The sequence below is a fragment of the Pararge aegeria genome, chromosome 4 (genome assembly GCF_905163445.1).
Source record: "Pararge aegeria chromosome 4, ilParAegt1.1, whole genome shotgun sequence".
Lineage (NCBI taxonomy): Eukaryota > Metazoa > Arthropoda > Insecta > Lepidoptera > Nymphalidae > Pararge > Pararge aegeria.
The window spans coordinates 2006208-2025405 of NC_053183.1; the positions used below are offsets into that span (position 1 = coordinate 2006208).

Genomic DNA, 19198 nt, shown 5'->3' on the forward strand with positions numbered 1-19198 from the left:
ATGTTATATCGCCCTCATTTGTAAAATTTCAGTAGCGTGATGTTGGTAAAGTTGAGACCGCCACAGGAGCGTTCCATTCCACACACACTAAGTATCGGGCGACAGCCTAATTTGAAATAAAACAACCAATATAGAATATTTAATATTTAATTGAATTGTACATCTTGCCGAGCGAGCTCCAGCAACATGGGGTCATCGAAGAACTTGTTGATGGAAACGTCCTCGCTCAGCCCCTTCCGCCGGCGCGTTTTGATCATGAACTCGCGCGCTAGGTGAGTTGCGGGCTGCGGTTCCAAGGGCCTATAAATCATAAATCATTTAAGCGCTTAAATGACGATGGCTTAGTGGCTTACACTTCATACACGCACAAAAACACTGCCTAAACTACAATTTCTTTGTACATGATAATAAATGTATGAGGAGGTTTTTCTTCTGGCTTTATGCCACTACTCCGGTAAAGGTTGTGCCAGTACGGCGTGCGTACTACTTGACCTCATTGAGGATGCTAATTATTTCAAAAGCAGTATAACCTTGAACTCAATGCATCATCGAGGTTTTGTTTCGACGAAATATTGATAACTTACCTAATAATTATGCTCTTGTCCAGAGGGTCACCCGGCACGATCTGCCAGTGGTGGAACACTTGCAGGCAGAAGGCCTGACCTTGGGTGTGCGTGCGCAGATCAGTTTCGAAGCCGAACGAATCTATCGCCGGTACGAACGCTTTGATAGTGTAAAGCGGTGACCCTGGCACGGGAGCGTCTTGGGTCACGTGACCTAAAAGGTAAGACACACGTTAAATTATAAGATTCACAATTTGATTACGAGGATCATCAATAAAGTCTGTCAATGGTACATTTTGTCGCTGGATAGATGGCAAAGCGGGCGATTGCGAGAGCTATACTCGGAGTATCTCTACTTGATCAAATCAGAAATGAGTGGATCCGTAGAAGAAATAGATTTACCGACATAGCCACCACCACCTCTATACTCTAAACTCTGCACTGTTATATTAAATAGGATGAAGAACAGTATTGGATATAATGTTAAGGATTACTTAAACGATAAAAAATCTTGGGTTTGAATTGCTCTAACTTCATAGCTTAATATATATTTACTGTGAGATGGTGATAACAAAAAAAATACTCGACTTAGTTTGTTGTGGGCTCTACTTAGACCAGGGCGCGTTTGGAACCCTCGTAGCTTTAGATATAAGTCGGCGAACAAAGTTATCGCCATCCCCTTATAATTATGTAAACATATATTTATGAACCAACTCTTCATAAGTGACTGCGATAGGCCTACATGAATAAAGAAATTTAATTTGAATTTAAGTTTTACTTAGTGACTTGAGAACGATACAAGATATTTTCTGAAGATTACAGTACACTGTAAAGTGATATTCTTGATAGAACTATAGAAGAATAGTAATATTTCTGTACCTCTCCTCTTCGCAAGTACTGTATAGACGGCCGACACACAGTCCGCTGGCGCCTGTACTTCCACGAATAAATATGGCTCCATCAATCGAGGTGTTGCCATCAGGAACGCTGAGTATGCCACCTGGATATTAAAATAAAACAATTAACACAATCTTGACGACCGATTCGGAGGAGTTTGTGGCCTAAATAGACGTAAACGATAACATGACTCCCTAAAAATTCCACACATTTGTTGTCATAATGTATTATAGCGCGCTATTGTAATGTATTATGAGTCGTCCGCTGTGGTATTTAGGTTGAAATTGGCTCGCACTATCGTAGATTAGGTAAGAATAACCTCAAGCACGCAGCTCAGCCGCAAGCAAATGTCATTTTAACGCCGCGCTTTAAGAGTGGTTATCTCATTAAAATCATTGAAAAAATATCTTTTTTTTTAAGTTCCATTACAAGTAAGCCTTCTTCAAACTCTTAACTTAAAACTCACCTGGTGGTAAGTGACAGTGTAGTATCAGATGGTAGCGGCAGTAACATATGTATTTTTATTAAAACCATGCAAAATACGTGCCTAAATAGATACACCTGACCCGCGCTTTTCTAAGAAGGTTGATACTTTTATACTAATAAGTATTACATATAATGCGATTGAAGCCTATGACGCGGTGATAGCCAAGTAGCCAAGGAGCTCGACGTCACTTTCGGGGGGCCGAGTTAGAATCCCAGCAAGCACCTCCAACTTTTCTAAGTTATGCGCGTTTTTAAGTAATTAAAATATCACTTGCTTCAACGGTGAAGGAAAACATCATGTGGTAACCTGCATGCCTGAGAGTTCTACATAATGTTCTCAAAGGTGTGTGGAGTCGACCAATCTGCACTGGGCCAACGTGGTGGTTGATGTGATGTGATGATGATGACTATGATGATGATGATGATCATGACAACGACGACGACGACGACGACGACGACGACGACGCCGACGACGACGACGACGACGACGACTACGACGACGATAATGTTTATGCGCTTCTAGATTAGGCAGCTGAAAAGGAATTCGCAGGCTAAAAATTTTTTTTATATTTTGACAAAGTTTACTCACCCTTCTAGCAGTAGGAATTATCTGCCCACCGCCTCGGTGTAACGGCTCCTGAGCTATAACTGCGTCGAGGATTTTGAACTTCACGTTACGGATCGGCTCCTCGCACAGCGGCCCTTCTCTCGTGCCCCACTGGAAACCTAGGAGAAACAATTTAATATAATAAAAATATAATAATTTTAGAAAGCAATCATTTGACTAAATTTTTTTTAAGTAATCGGCTGCTAATGATTCTGGTTGTTTAGAAGTGAAGTTCTTAGTCAAAATTGGCACAGAATAGTGCGGTGCAGTGTCTTAAAAATGAATTGGTTCATATTAAAGACATTGATCAACAATTAAGAGTTATTGGTGCATTTTACTGACAATGAACAATTAGGAGTAATTGTGCATTTTACAGACCAAGAACGTCAAAGAAGTGTAATGGATCATTTTACGCACATTACGGAGCAGATAAATGTATCGGCTCGTTTTACAGACCATTAAGAGTAAAGTTACATTTTACAGACCTCAAACAATATTTATGTGTATATGTGTGTATGTGTGTATATTTGTGTGTATATGTGTTCATTTCACAGATCATTACAGATTAAATAAATATACTACGACAGTACACACATCGCCATCTAGCCCGGGATGGGTATATGCTTTTATAACATGATAGCGAAGGTAATATTAGATCTAACTTTACCTAAGTTTAAACAATATATTAAAACACATTTAACAAATCGTGGTTACTACACGATTGATGAATTCCTTAACGACAAGGCTGCTTGAAAGCAGGCCACTCCGCTCTCATCTCTCAAAAAACAGAAAAATTCAAATTCAAGTTAAACTTTAAAATGACGTTGAAAAGAGCAATCTGCTGAGTTTCTTGCCGGCTCTTCTCAGTGGAATCTGCCTTCCGAACCGGTGGTAGAGTCAATACAAACAGACTGACCTGACTTTTCAAAAGTGCTTATAAATTAGGCCTACTTGAAATAAATGAATTTTGATTTTTTTTTAATTTTTAGAACCAAAGTTAGTAGCTGGTGTTATGCTTACTAAGATGACTGCTGCATATTTTTATGATCAATATACATAAATACTTATAATATACAGATAAACACTCAGACACTGAAAAACCATTCATGTTCATCACAAAAACATTTTTTAGTTGGGGGAATTGAACCAACCGAACCAATCGGCTGTCAGATTAAATGTATCGTTAATTTTACGACCCTAGAACATCCACTCAGCGCTTTAATTCGTTTAACAGACAAAATAAAAAAGTAATGGTTAATGTTACAGACCTTGAACAATACTATCCTTTACGGAGGCTAGTAAATGTTTGTCTACTTCAGACGGCAACGTGTCGTCTACCAGAATGTTGGGACCCGTTGCATCGGGTCCAAAGGCCCAAATTGAACGCGCCGCTAGCAAATCCCAATCGTATCTGAAAATTGACTTCAATATTTAAAAGCTCATTGAGGCTGTCCAAATTTTGGCCCGTAGCTCCGCTTATGTATATCACACGTATTTAGGAAATACAGCGAAAATAACATTTTTTTGCTACTAAAATCTTCTCAGACCAGGACTTCCTTAAACAAAAATTTTTGGCATGTGTCACGGAATGAAGTAACTGTCTTGGTTTAGTTTCAAGCATACTACATGTCCGTACCGTCAAACCATGGAACTGCGAAGTTCATATATTTTTTACATAATATACAGTGATTTAATTAGTAAACCAATTATCTTTGTATTTGTATTTATACATTTTGGTATTTATGTATATCTATCAACACTCTTGGCACTATCCCGTTCTCTTTCTCTAAGTCCTATCTACAAAGGTTGCCAGTAAGAGATTGCTTGATGCAATAAGGCCGCCTTTGCATGTCTACATTGCGTACTGTATACTCCTTACCTTTTTTTTTCCTGTATGTTATACGTACAATAAAGTGTTTCTTCTTCTTCTAAATCGCTTTGTATATAGACTCACCGCAAATATCTCAAACGGTTTTCGATTTCCCACCATCTATGTGACTACTTATAAATAAAGAGCGAATAAGCATTTACGCAAGAGCACTCAACCTTATGCTGCGTCGTCGCATACCCTACGTCTCGTGTGTTGCAAACAATCACCAGTGCAAACAACGTGTAAATGAAAACCGATACAATTCTTCACTGGCTTTAGAGGTATATATGTACTTTATCTGTGAACCCGAAGTGCTTATAGTTTTTGAAAATCCAGTGCCATATTTTTTACTGAAAGAAATCAGATACAGCACTAACATCGCATGCAAAATTAATATCAAGTGACTCCTGTCACTTTATTAGGTACGCGTCGCGTAGCGTAGGTACTATGCGCGTATCGGTAATTTTTTTTCAATAGGGTTGTCAACACTTGGATGTTTTGAATTCGTTTGTATGGAAAAATAAATATGCTTCTTTTGATTTAATATTTTTACAGTCTGATTCCTTATAAAATATACTTGTGCACCCTTCAACAGTATTTCGTAGTTCAGTTACACGTTGTATATTCAAAAAGTCAAAAGTATCGTTTGAACATACTCCTGTTACTAAAACATACGCCTGAAAAAGACACATCCAAGCCAGGAGCCTTCAAACATACTTGGTCTGGAAGAACTCTCCGAGACGACGCCGGTCCCACGTGACACACACAGCTCCTGCCTCGATGTCCTCCGCGAGCCCACGCTCTAGCGGCTCCGCGATCATAGTTAACTTGTTGCGTTTGTTTGGTGTCTCCGCGAAGCACTTCAGCGACGAAGTTTCCACTACTGTCTCGCAGAACGACACCACTGGGTCTGCGACTAAAAAAAAAACGGGTTTGATCTTATATATATAATATTATATAATAACAAAATTTTTATCTTACGCCCTATTCTACGTTGGTAGAGAATACGACACTTACAATAGAAAAAGGTATTGAATACATTGAAAGTTTTATTATAACGCATTATCTAGTTATCTCATTATCGGACCACAAAGTTTCACTGAATATTACAATTTTGTACAATTGAATCAATTGAATCACCGGAATAAGCCCGCAGACTTTGACAATTGAAAGTACACTGTCAAACCTTATAGCTTAATTACTTTAGGTGCCGGTTTTTTGCGGACGATGTATTCCCCTCTCATTCGGTTTCGCAACTACCTTCATCCTGTTAAAATCGTGCACCATGTGCGCGCGCATGTCGTTACATCGTATAATTTCACTCCCATGATTTTTTTAACGCCGCTAAAGAAGTATAACTTCGAAAAACATGCACAAGATAGGCATATACAATTTGCCACACCTAAGAGTTATTGATAAAGAAGAGAGCGTGTCTATAAAACTACGCGTAGTCTTTGATGGCTCAGTATTCAAAAATACTACAACTGCACTTTATGAAAATTAATATATAAAGTAAGAAGCCTTTGCGAGATTACTTCGCACGCTATCTTATTATTAAGAAAATATTGCTCAAGTACTATAACCCTATAAATTAACAGTGAACATTATAATGTATTTCACTTACCTTTAATATCGATCTCAGAGTACATGTTACGTAGATCGTGCATAACGCAGTCTAAGTATAACTCGCCAGTACCCAATACCACGTGCTCGCCACTCTCCTCTACACGCGTCGACAGGACCGGGTAAGATTTGTTTACCTGCAAAGAGCTTATACTGAATTTCTTACTATTTCTTATTATTCATCTATTTAATCGAAAAATACAAGTTTAACAGTGGCGGGATCGCCATTCCAGCACCTTGGCGCCGCAACGTCCAGTGAATTTCCGAGCTGTGTCCCGCCCTTTTCCACTTCAGCTTCGCGACTCGTTGAGCTATATCGGTACCTCTAGTTCTTCTATGGATCTCCTCATTTCTGATTTAATCACAAAGAGATATCCTAATCTCTCTCGAAGCACTGTTCAAATATTTTGGTCTTCACTCTCAGGAATTTTGGACTAAGAAATGTCACGAAGTTTCCCGAACGTTTCGCTGCCTTTCCGAATTGGACTCGTTGGATCACCTCTTTCTCGAAATTTGACCTACCTAACTGGATTGTGTGTATATGCGCTCGTGCACAATTTCGAATGTTTCACATGTAAACACACATAAACACATACACACGCACGCACGTAATCAAATATATATATACATATAATTAACATATGTACATAAGCAAACATATACGCGAGTACAAGTACCTACGCGATGCAAACTCGCACAATCATACAATCAATCATCGTATAAACAATTTAAGGCGAGCACTGCCGCCTATAATGTATTACAGGCGACAGTGCTCGCCTTAAATAATGTTGATAATTAAGGTTAAACCCTGTACATTTTTTCATCATCAGTAGATTTTATATTGCACCATTGAAGACATTTATTACATACTTACCAAAATAGGCTATGAAGTACGCATTTGGTCGTATATACGAGTAGGTATACATCAATAATCACATTTAATTTACTTTATATAACAAATAAATTGTTTTAGAAATTAATGATAATTGTTAATTAGTCTAAGTTCAGTTTAAGTTAAAAGTTTAAATAAAAAAAAATAGTGAAAAGAGTGCAGAGCTCCCCATCTTTTACTGGGTGAAGCGGAAAATGAGCGTTAGACATAATTTTCGTCTCGCTCATGTTCGTACGTAGGCCCACCAGTTGAGAAACTGCACTGAGGTCTTTGAGCATCGTATTAAGGTCTCCCATAAAGACTGCATCCTTGGTAAACCAAAGTTGATAATGTACTAAGCTTTAAGACGTCCTCCAACGCAGCTGTTAACAGCTTCGGGGAGTTAACAAATACAACTCAGTTAACACTAATGTCACTAACCTTTCTGAGTCCATCCAGCATTTTGGGTAGCTCAGATGGATTGACCGGTTCCACAGCTATCTTGACCACGGCTTGAGTGTTAAAACGCAAGGGTTTGAAGGTGTGTAATTCCTCCTCCTCATCAGCGGAAACTAAGGTGCAGGTTTTCACTATCGGCTGGTCGATACCCTCGATCAAGGCCCAGCAACCGGCTGGTATACGATTGAGTTCAACCTGCGAACAAAGGATCATCTTATGAAGACTTTCATACTCGAGGAATCTATAAGAAACAATCAACAATTTTCGCGAACTGCAATGACTTGGCAACACGTTTATACGCGTAACAGAGCAAGATCTATCTGAAGCCCCCAGCCACTTTCCCGGAAATCCTCAGCAACCTGGGCGTCTTGCTAGGCTTCTGGAATGAGCTCGGATGGCTGCAGTAACGAACGACAGCGGGAAATTTCGACGCACAACAAGCGATGTGCTTACATACGGAAACTGTCCATAGATAGAAGATCACATTTATACGTGATCAAGTCTGTATTGTTGGTCTTCGAGTTCACTGACGCGGGGCCGAGTTCGCACCCACACGAGCACGCACCTTTAACTTTAATAAGTTATGTGCGTTTTAAGCAATAAAAATACCATATGCTTCAACTGTGATGATGTGATGTAATGTGATGAGAGTTCTCCATGTTTTGAAGGGTTCGAGGAGTCCAATCCGCACTGGGTCAGTATGGTGGACTAAGGCCTTGACCCCTGTAGTGGGCCGGTAATGGATTTATATGAGTAGGACTCTAAAAATGCATATTATATACCATAGTGCTTCGAGACGCTAGAACTCAGTGGTTAGGGCTTTGACCTTCTTTTCGGGGAGACAAAGTTCGATCCTCGGCACGCAGGTCTTATTTTTAGGAGCTATGCAAGTTTTTAATTTAAGCAATCAAAATATCACCTGCTTTAACAGTGAAGGCAAACATCGTGAGGAAACCTGCATGCCTGAGAGTTCTCTAGCCTTTGCGAGCGTGGTGGAGTTTTTTTTCTTTTTTAAATATATAAATAAATAAATTAATTATAAGTGTTACCTTATAACGCGCTTCGTATATCCACAATCGTCCGACGTTCATAATCCGTGAATCCTCTTCGTCTTGGGTGCTATAATTCTCTCCCAACACCCGAACTGTTTGACCCGCGTACAACGTGCCCGACATTATGCGAGCTAGCACCTATGACAATAATTAATAACAATAAATCTCAGTTTAACATTAGAGAAAAGCTTGCTAAAGATATCTTGCTTGTTAATAATGGAATATGTTACAAAAATATAATACTTTTGTGATCATTATATTATTCTGTTATGGACATTAAGTTGTTTTTATTTCTCAGTTAAAGTCAAAGTCAAATATTTCATTCATAGACACATAGATGGCACTTTTGATGCGTTAATTACATACAAAAATAATCTACATAGTAGTGAGTAGTGATGGCGATAACTACATTTGTAAACACAAAACTAAAGTTACGCGCCCTTATCTAAAAGGAGCCAAACAAAAATCTTAGCCGGGTATTTTTTTGCTATCACCATCTCACAGTCAATGAATATTAGGCTATTAAGTTATGTTTATTAAGTGTCTTATGATGTAATCAATCTATTTGTTACTTTTATAGTGCAAAGTTTATTTTAATTTGTTTATGAAATAAAAAACACTTACATTAATAAAATCTATTTTTACTGTGTTTATTTTTAATTATTCTAACACACTTGTTTTTTCAAAACATACTTTATACTATAAAGTAATGAAAAGATTATTTCCATGACATTCGCTTACTTAAGCCAAACGCTAGGAGGTTCCCAAATATACCTTAGCCTAAGAGGAGCAATAATCATCAAAATCGGTATATAATTGGCGGAGTAATCGAGTAACAAATAAACAAATAAATAAATTCCTCTCTCTCATCATCTGGATGCCTGGTAATCTTCTACTGCTAAAAATACCAGATAATTTCTATCGCGCACTTGCAAATTGTGGAATGATCTCCCATCTGATGTGTTTCATCCAAAATACAATCTAGGGCGCCTCAAGACGAAAGTCTTTAACGAGTGTGTCCTGCCTGTAATGATATATGGAGCTGAGACGTGGACACTGACGGTCGACCTGATACAAGAATTTAGCTACGTTGCTAGATGAGCGAGTTATTTTGGGGGTCTCTCTTCGGGATAGAATTCGCAACGACGAAATCCGTAGAAGAACCAAGGTCACCCACATAGCTCAAAAGATAAGTAAGTTGAAGTGGCAGTAGGACTGATGGCCGTTGGGGCAGACACGTGCTGGAGTGGAGACCGCGAATCGGTAAGCGCAGTGTGGGACGACCACCAGTCCGCTGGGCAGATGACCTTGGATGGATGAGAAAGGTGGAGGACCGTGTGTGGTGGCGCGCTCTTGGAAAGGCCTATGTTTAATGGTGGACGCTACTGGGCTGTTGTTTTTGATGATGATCACAATCTAGGGTTATTTAAAGAACAGAACAGTCATATTAAAAACCTCTTCCTTCTTTTTGAATCAGTTGAAAAGTTATACCACTCACCAAGAAGAAAGTGCAGTCATCTGTGGGGTACATCTTGGTGGTGTGCGCCACCAATCTGCCGGACTGGTCGCACGCGATCATGTCGCTATGCAAGGGCCCCGCGACGCCGCGGTACGCGTGCGCAACCTTCCGCGGCGCCGCGTCCAATGGCGATGGCACGTGGTTTATAACCATGTCCACTAAACCACTGTAAGAGAATGAAAGATTTACCATTACATAAGTTTAAACAATGTATAAAAACACATTTAAAACATCGAGGTTACTATACTATTGATGACTTTCTTAATGAAAAGGTTGCCTGGAAGCAAGCCGCTACGCTTTTATCTCACACAGGATAGAACAAAGATTGTTAAATTGAAAAACGATGTTGGAAAAGAGCAACTGCTGAGTTTCTTGCCGGCTTCTTCTCGGTAGAATCTGCCTTCCTAACCGGTGGTAGAGTCACTACAAACAGACACACTTGACGTTTCAATAGTGCTTATATTAGGCCTACTTGATATACAGCCGCTAAATTTAACGTATCATCGTGTATTGCTTTTTAATGTGTCAAAACATATTAAAAAGCAAGACACGATACTCCGATGAGTATCAGTGCAAAACAACGTTTAGCGGCGACGTTAAGGTTTCTTTAACTACTGGAAATTCCTATAATGACCTCAAAATCAGCTCATTGATATCTTGCTTCCTTCTCACTGCTTTCCTTTATTTGCCGACATACCTACTAATATTAAAGTGTTTGTTACGCTTTCACGCGAAAGCTACTTAAACGATCATCATGAAACTTTGTACACATATTCTTGGAGTTATTAGAAGCAACATAGGATTTTTTTTATTGAAAAAAAAAATACGAATGATGCGAAAATGTCGCAAAGCTGAAGTGGAAATGGGCGTGGCACATAGCTCGAAAAACCGATAGACGTTGGGGTTCCTAGGTACTGGAATGGCAACCGCACAAGTAAAAGTTGGTCGGCCTCCAACGAGGTGGACAGACGACATCAGACGAGTCGCTGAGAGCCGCTGGAAATAAGCGGCCCAGGACCGTGGATTTTGGAACTCCCTACCTACCTATGTCCAGCAGTGGACCTCAATAGGTTGAAATGATGATGATGATGACAGAAATCCTTCATGTAACTTTCCTATTTAAACGTCGTCTTAAAGACTACTATCTGTCTTTAAGTGAAGTAATTTCAACAAATATCTTAATTAATGTGTATTATTTGTAAGTTTTTCAATATTTAATTATATATGTATTCATATATATAAGTATATATATATCGGCGCAACGACATATGAAGTTGCTAAATTGATTACCCTAAAAACTAAATTGATTAAAGATAAATTGTAATTGTTATTCTCATAATTAAAGATCATTAGCTAATTGATGTACACCACCTGTAAACAACAGATTGCTTATCACCCCACCTGGGTGTTCTTTATAAATACAGAGTGTTCAGTGTCTTGCGGATCATTCTGGCACGAGTAGCCAAACCGAGCAGAGCTCTATATTGTTGTGATAACTTTATTTAAGTTAAATAAACAATTATTTGGAATAACAAGTCCTTATTACTGCTAACATGGAAAGTTACGATAACGACGACGAAAATGACGTCAGTATTGCTGACGTCATTGTTTTTAAAAATAATATCGCGTCAGAGGCGCCGTCATATATATTTATTTTATATGTATGTCTATTTATTTTCGAATATATATGTATATATAATTGCACTATTCCGCTCTCTTGCAGCTTTTCCTTCTGCCAAAGGTTGCCTGTAAGAGATAGCTTGCAGCAATAAGGCCGCCTTTGCATGCCTACAATTCTTGCTCTGTTGTTTATTCTATATTTTATGTATATTTCGATGTTTGTGTGCAATAAAGTATTTCTTCTTCTTCTTCCAACCATATCCAAATTAAGTATGGTGTATATATAAGGTGGGTTAGATAAGACAGCTTCCCTTACCAAAAGTCGCCGAAGAAGCGGCTAAACACTAGTCGCAGCAGTGGACGCACGTTCAGTTTGGCCTCTTGCTTAGTGAGTTTGATGCCCAGTTCCGACAATACTGCTGGCAGGGTGTCGTCTACGTCACCAACAACCTGTGGGCAAAAATAATTAAATAAAATCACCATGCTACGACCATATACACACTATAGCGGTCATAACGCATTCATATCCCAGCTCGCATCTCTAACTTTTATGACCTACTTTTATTTTTATATTAACAACTCTAAGTTATGTACGTTTTTTTTTTTTAAGTAATTTAAATATCAATTGCTTGAACGATGAAGGAAAACATCGTGGGGAAACCTGCATTACTGAGAGTCCTTCATAATGTTCTCAAAGGTGCGTGGAGTCCACCAAACCGCTCTGGGCCAGCATGGTGGACTACGGCCTTAACCCCTTCTTGTTGTACGAGATTCGAGCTCAGTAGTGGGTTGGTAATATAGTGATGAAGATACACCCATCACCATCTAACCCCAAAGCAAGCGTAGCTTGTTATAGGTATGACTGATGAATATTTTAATGAGTAATACACATAAAGACTTATATTATCCGGGGATACTATTGGAAAACATTCGTGTTCATCACACAAACACCTTTTGATCATGAATCAAACCCACAGCCTTGGACTCAGAAAGCAGGGTCGCTTCCCACTGCGACAATAGGCCGTCAAAATTAAAAGCAATATTAAATAATAAATAAATAAATATACTACGACAGTACACACATCAGCATCTAACCGCAAAGTAAGCGTAGCTTGTGTTATGGGTACTAAGATGACTGATGAATATTTTTATGAATACTTCCCCGGACAAGCTCTTGCACAAAACCTCTACCTATTACAGTCAGTGGCGTGCATAGATGGTATGCAGGTGATATAAAATGAAGAAAAACTCCAGTACAAGTTATAAAAAACTTAAGGATAGGCATTGTAAGAGTTATAAAAAGCCTACCCTTAAGTATTTATAACTCGTACTGGAGATTTTCTTAATTTTATATCATCTGCATATCCTGTGCATACCCTCTATGCACGCCACTGCTATTACTACTGTCTATTTGAATACAGAAAGTTTTGACTTTACCTGCGCGAAGATCTTGTAGAGCGGCTCGAGTATGAACTCGACGAAGCTCCGCTGCGCCGAAGCGTGCGGTTGCTTCTTAGTGAAGCGACGCGTCTTAGCGTTGAAGTATACGTCGCCCCACAGCCACGCCGCCATGTCAGACGCGCGCAGGCCGCAGTCGTGGGCGGACGCGTACATCGCCGCGAACGACTCGAGGGTGAAGCAGACGTCGTACAGCGACGAGGCGAAGCAGACGTTACCTGGATAGATCGCGAAATTCCATGACCTTAATTCGCTCCGCGTTAAGCATCCTCAGACATTGACGTGGAAAATCTCCTGAGGATGTTCTGGTGTTTTGTATGTGGAGAATATATATATTTGTTATAAATCCTACTATATACAATACTAGCTGTTGCCCGCGACTTCGTCTGCGTTTGTTTTTGTTTTTCGAAAGACATGTGGCATTCGATTTAGGTGTAATCCTACGCACTTTATGTATTTAGGATAGCTAAGCTTTAAATGACGGGTTGGCTGCCGTCCGCTGAGGAGTTGTGTCCTCTATCTCCAATCACATTCATCAGAACTACACGAAATTTGGGCAAAATTAAACAGACATTATAACCTCTAAAGTACAAAAGTAATTATTTAAATCGGTTATCATTTGACGGCGTTATGGTGTAAAATAGTCAAACACCTTCTACCCCTCTCCCAAAGGAATCGAGCTTAATGTCGGTAAAACCTATATTACAGCCTTCTTCGATAAACGGGCTATCCAACGCTGAAAGAATAGTTCACATCGGACCAGTAGTTCCTGAAACCATCGCGTTCAAGTAAACAAACCAACAAACAAACTCGGCTTCAGCTCTATATATTAGGATAATATAAGATGTAATTTGGAACCAAAACATTATAGGTCCAGGCTTTCCAATCTGATATAAGCTAACATAGATTATTTCTAAATAGATTTACATGTTCAACATATAAAAAAACCGTCCAATAGAATTAATACAACTCAAAAGATTACGGCTTGGTCGTGGCTCCATGCATTTCTCGTATTATATCTTTAACCATTCGTCCAAATTATATGCAGTAAAAGGTAGTATTAAAAACAAATGAATTTTGTCTTTTGATTTAAATACTTATTTTGATAAGAATTCATAATTTTTGATAATATGACCAATAAACATGACCTAAGGATTTTAATTTAATTAATAAAAAAAAACTACTTTTGTTATTCAAATAAAAAAATTATACATATGCTGTCGCGGAATTTTTCATAGGCCTTTTCAAGCTCTACCACTTTTCCATAGCTCTCAATCATATATTTCTAATCGTTAAGGCAGCTTTCGCAAGAAACGTTTTCGTTCGACCGTTTTTTCTCCGACTTACTTTGCAAGTCCGACTGCTATGAAAAGTTCTTTTCAGTTCTCACATTAATATTTAGCCTATGGCACTAACAAATAATGTGGCTTTATATTAGTGAAAGAATTTTCAAAATCGGTCTAGTAGATCCCCCGACAGTGTCAGAAATTCACAAACTCACAAACTTTAACTATATTAATATTAGTATAGATACATTTTTGGTTGTTCAATATGTACGAGTACTATGATGTTTGTTTATGTGTTTATAGCATAATATCATATATATATATATATATATATATTATATATATATATATATCATATGTGTATATATATATATCATATGTGTATATATATATATATATATATATATATACATATGTTGTACCTAGCTTCTATAGAATTTTCTTTCTATAGCGATAAATTGTACCTTCTACCATAACGCTCGATTACATTTGCATTTTGTGAATTTTCGATGTGTTGTGTACATTAAAGGTCTACTCATTCATTCATACTTTCATTCCCCGGACGAGCTGTCACAAAAGTCTATATATACTACGAGTAAAACAAGTTAGGGTCAGTGTTGTCGTCGCCGAGCGATGGATGGCGCTGTACAGTTTTAGCTCACGCTATCGTTGTGCCCGGCAAGAAACATGACCTTCCGCACCGTGGCAAATGTACTTTGTAATAGTCGCTACAAACTACACATACATAAAAAAAAAAAAATTTTTACAACGCCTCTTGAATCCAGATGGATTTCAATGCGTTTAATTATTATATACCTACAAAACAACGTCAACGATATAATAACGAAGTCGCAGTAAGGCAGACCTCTTTAATAGTTTGTATCAAAGGTGTGCTGCACAGATATTTATGTGTAATTAAATTGTAAATTGATAAATTGTTCAATAAAACACGCTTGGTATAAAAAAAATCAACCTAATTTCTACCTTTTAGTTTAGTGTATTTATAGAACAGTGATTATTAGTTTTTTCTACTATTTTTATTACAGCAAAATTAATCGGGTAACCATTCACCATAAAATATTGAAAAATCGGATAAAAATAATGGTTAGTAATTAAAATTAAATCATTAGTGCCTTATTCAGGCCATAGATGAAAATTATTAACAAAAACCATATTTTGCAAATTAAAAAATGGAATAAATAAATAAACTTCGACAATAACCACACCATCTAGTCCCAAAGTAAGCGTTGCTTGTGTTATGGGTACTAGGATAACTGACTGACTTTATGAATGATATACATAAATACTTATAATAAACATATAAACACGCAGACTGAAAAACATTCATGTTCATCACAGAAACATCTTCCAGTTGTGGGAATTGAACCCACGGCCTTGTACTCAGAAAGCAGGGTCGCTGCCCACTGCGCCAATCGGCCTTATAATGTTACAGTAAATTTATAAAGTGGGTAAATAAAATAATAAAATAACTTGATAACTAATCTTCATATTTGCCAGATATTTATGTTCATGAAATTGAGTTGGTGGGTATTTTGATATAATATATATACGACTGCATTATCGATGCACCGCAGTCCTACATGGACTCGAACTATGCAAAGATACCTCCCGGTGTCTTAGTCGTTTATCAATACACTAATTTGTAGTGGGTTCTCATCGATTCTTGATATATCTACAAAGTTTGAACGACCATTTGAAGAGGGCCAAAATGAAGTCCAAAGGAGTTACAAACATACAACATACCTAATAAAGGTGAGAACACAGTGGCAGGCTCGTCTGGGTTATCTTGAGGTTGGTGGGTATCTATCATGGTGTTCAGCTCGTCTATGATATGCCTCAACTTATAGTACGCGTCTGCGGGCGGTAGCTTCAACTCCAGGATGAGACGGTCGATCTTATTGACGCATATGGTTAGCGGTACACGTTCTTGGACCGCGTGTCGGAGCAGTCGCTCTGTGTTCAGCATTATACCTTCCGCCGCGTCCACGAATAGTACTGCACCTGTAATTGTAAAACTGTGTGTTATACAATGTAGAACACTAAAATATACCTAATATCACTAGATTTAGAGTTGCAAATCAAATAAATAAATAAATATACTACGACAATAAGCGTAGCTTGTGTTATGTGTACTAAGATGACTGATTAACATTTTTATGAATAATATAGGTACATAAATACTCATATTATAATATACAGATAAACACCAAAGTACTGAAAACTTTTAAGTTCGTCACACAAACATTTTACAGTAGTGGGAATCGAACCCAGGGCCTTGGACTCAGGATGCAGTGCAAACTGCGCCAATCGGCCGACAATTAACTACTTTAACGCATTTTTTGACGAAAAAGAATGTCGAATTAATATTTGATTTCAACTTCATAAATTTGTAGTCGTAACTTTTGGGCATAAAATATGAATTACTACAAAAAAGAGACCTATGAGTATGAGTCTGAAACCTCACCAATATAACATAATTTTACGACTTCTAATTAACGCTGGTGAAATCGTGGGAAATAGCTAGTTATTTATAAAATTACTTGCCACTTGATTTGACGTAAAGAACGAATGACTCGTGACTTTGTACCAGAGTACAAAACCTGTTGGTTAGTATGTAAATTTCAAAATTAAAACTTCTTACCATCTGATATCCTAAGTGCAGCAGTAACCTCATCACTGAAATTAACATGACCAGGCGTGTCCATGATATTAAGTAGATGTGATTTCCCTTTTATATCCTTCAGCATGAGTGTAACGGGCATTGACTTTATGGAGACACCACGTTCTTGTTCCACAAATAATGTATCTGTGTAACGCATTGGTATGGTTGTCTCATGGTTGATAGTGCTGGGGTGAGTTTGACGCATGAGGCAGTCCACGAAGGAAGTTTTGCCTAGAATTATAAACAAAATATAGTTACTTTGATCCATTTTATGGATTCGGGGCCTTCAGTTCTCCCCACACAATATATGCGTTGGGTTGACAACAGCGGTTTGGAAACTTGTTAAAAAAGTTAGTGAATTGGGCTGCTGGTCTCATCAATATAATATACCCATACATAACTACATTCATTATATCTCTACAACTTAAAACTTTTATATGAATTTTAAAGTAATACATACAATAATAATTATAAAATTCACTTGATATTTCTTTATATTTTTATTTTAAATTTAGGTAAAACACACTTAAAATCAAAATATAAAATTTTAACACTAAGTTCAGGAATTGATATAAGACAGCAATCTTATGCCAGCTTATCTTATGTCTATCTATATCTTATCTATTTACTTAGAAACTTTAGTTTTTTACAATTGAAACTGGATCTAAGCTTTACCATCCATAAGATACAATCTCTTATTAGCTTTGGAATTGTATTGAAAAGATTTATTTCAGGTATTTCAAAAGAAGCAAACACAAAATTAAATTGTGCCAGTTAATGAGATACTTAATCAAGCAGAATTAAAATTTGTTTGCAAAAAGATTAACCAAACTGGTGTCAGTAATAATTGTTCAGTAAAAATAAATAAAATATGATCTGCCAAAAGTAAAATAATTAATTTAAACTGATCACAATTAAAAACATACTCAGCAACATAAATTTAGACAAATTATGGCAATGAAAGATCATACCGTTATGTAGATGCCCCATCAAAGTGATGTTCCTTATCAAGTTAGTATTATCAAGCATGTCAGCCAAGTACTCCATATTGTATGTTGTCTCGGGTAGCTGCTGTTCTTGCATTTGAAACTTCTTGTGCTTGACTGGCTCCACAAGTGGCTTGTCTAAAGCCTGTGTGTCCTCTTCTTGTACTACTGTTTCTACATCTGGGCCATAGACTTCTATTGCTTGTGGGTAGTACCTGAAATGATAGATGGAGTCCTCAGCTATTGTATTACATAACCTAACCTACCTCAAATGTTATAAAAAAAAAGTTAGAAGTTTATGAAATCTTAATCAAGTTTTTATTTTAAATTACTGGTAATACACAAGGACTTGACCACAAACTCACCTGATGGAAAGTGCAGTAAGACTAGATATATTGACAATATACGGATGTGTGTTTTTCAACAGTGTGATAATAAATTTTTTTTTTTCTGAATTTTAAATTTTGGATTTAAAATATAATGAATTGGGCCGTGCTTAATGTTGGGCCAGGGAGGTTGTCTAATAAAAATATTTGTGTCAATCAATATATTATTAAGCTAATATGCAAGTATTTTGCTTCCTCTCAGGAGGGTTAAGCAGTAACCAAGCTGATGCAGTGTCGTCAAATAGGACCTGAAATTCTTTGGTGGTTTGTCCTGCAAAACCTTGGAGGGAGTGTGATGATTATGCATGTGCATCCCATACTCTTGCTCACAGGACTCTTGTCAAGTGACAAACAGAATTATAAGTGGGTGTGAGGTTGGAAGCATCAGAAATTTTCTTTGTATAAAATTAAAATAAAAGTATTCTGCTTCTCAGTGATAGGCATTCGAATTGTAGTACGAGTGTCACGTAACGTTGCAAAACTATTGTTAATGCCAGTAGCATTTTGGAATTTACCAACCAATGCTAACTTATGCATTAATCGAGAGCAGTGTTAGATATCATGCAGTAGAGCTATCAGCTCCTCTTGGCATTCTGCATAGACAGATAAGTATTACCTCTTATCTTCATGCAGAACAACAGACATTGGGGCCACTTCGGGCTCGGCGTCGGCATCCTCATCTTCCTCCATCGCATCTTCGTCCGCATCGCGATTATCTTGTCCGTATACACTCTGCTCATCGTCAGAGTCCGATTCTAGGTCCGGACCGATGTAATTACCGAACTCATCGTATAAATCCCCATCCATTATGTTAAACTATTGAAATAAACAC

General features: G+C 37.7%; 1 protein-coding gene across 1 annotated transcript; it reads right to left on the bottom strand.

Moving 5' to 3' along the window:
• Nucleotides 1-129: 129 nt before the first annotated feature.
• Nucleotides 130-19173, bottom strand: LOC120637884 (116 kDa U5 small nuclear ribonucleoprotein component). Its single transcript, XM_039909932.1, has 16 exons — nucleotides 18983-19173; nucleotides 17966-18195; nucleotides 16974-17225; nucleotides 16076-16333; nucleotides 13005-13243; nucleotides 11884-12017; nucleotides 9927-10113; nucleotides 8426-8566; nucleotides 7359-7571; nucleotides 6048-6183; nucleotides 5141-5339; nucleotides 3822-3964; nucleotides 2536-2672; nucleotides 1443-1563; nucleotides 585-777; nucleotides 130-300 (listed from the first exon to the last, which is right to left on the bottom strand). The coding sequence occupies exons 1-16, from the start codon at nucleotides 19171-19173 to the stop codon at nucleotides 147-149; spliced, it is 2928 nt and encodes a 975-aa protein (XP_039765866.1). The 3' UTR covers nucleotides 130-146.
• Nucleotides 19174-19198: the final 25 nt, after the last annotated feature.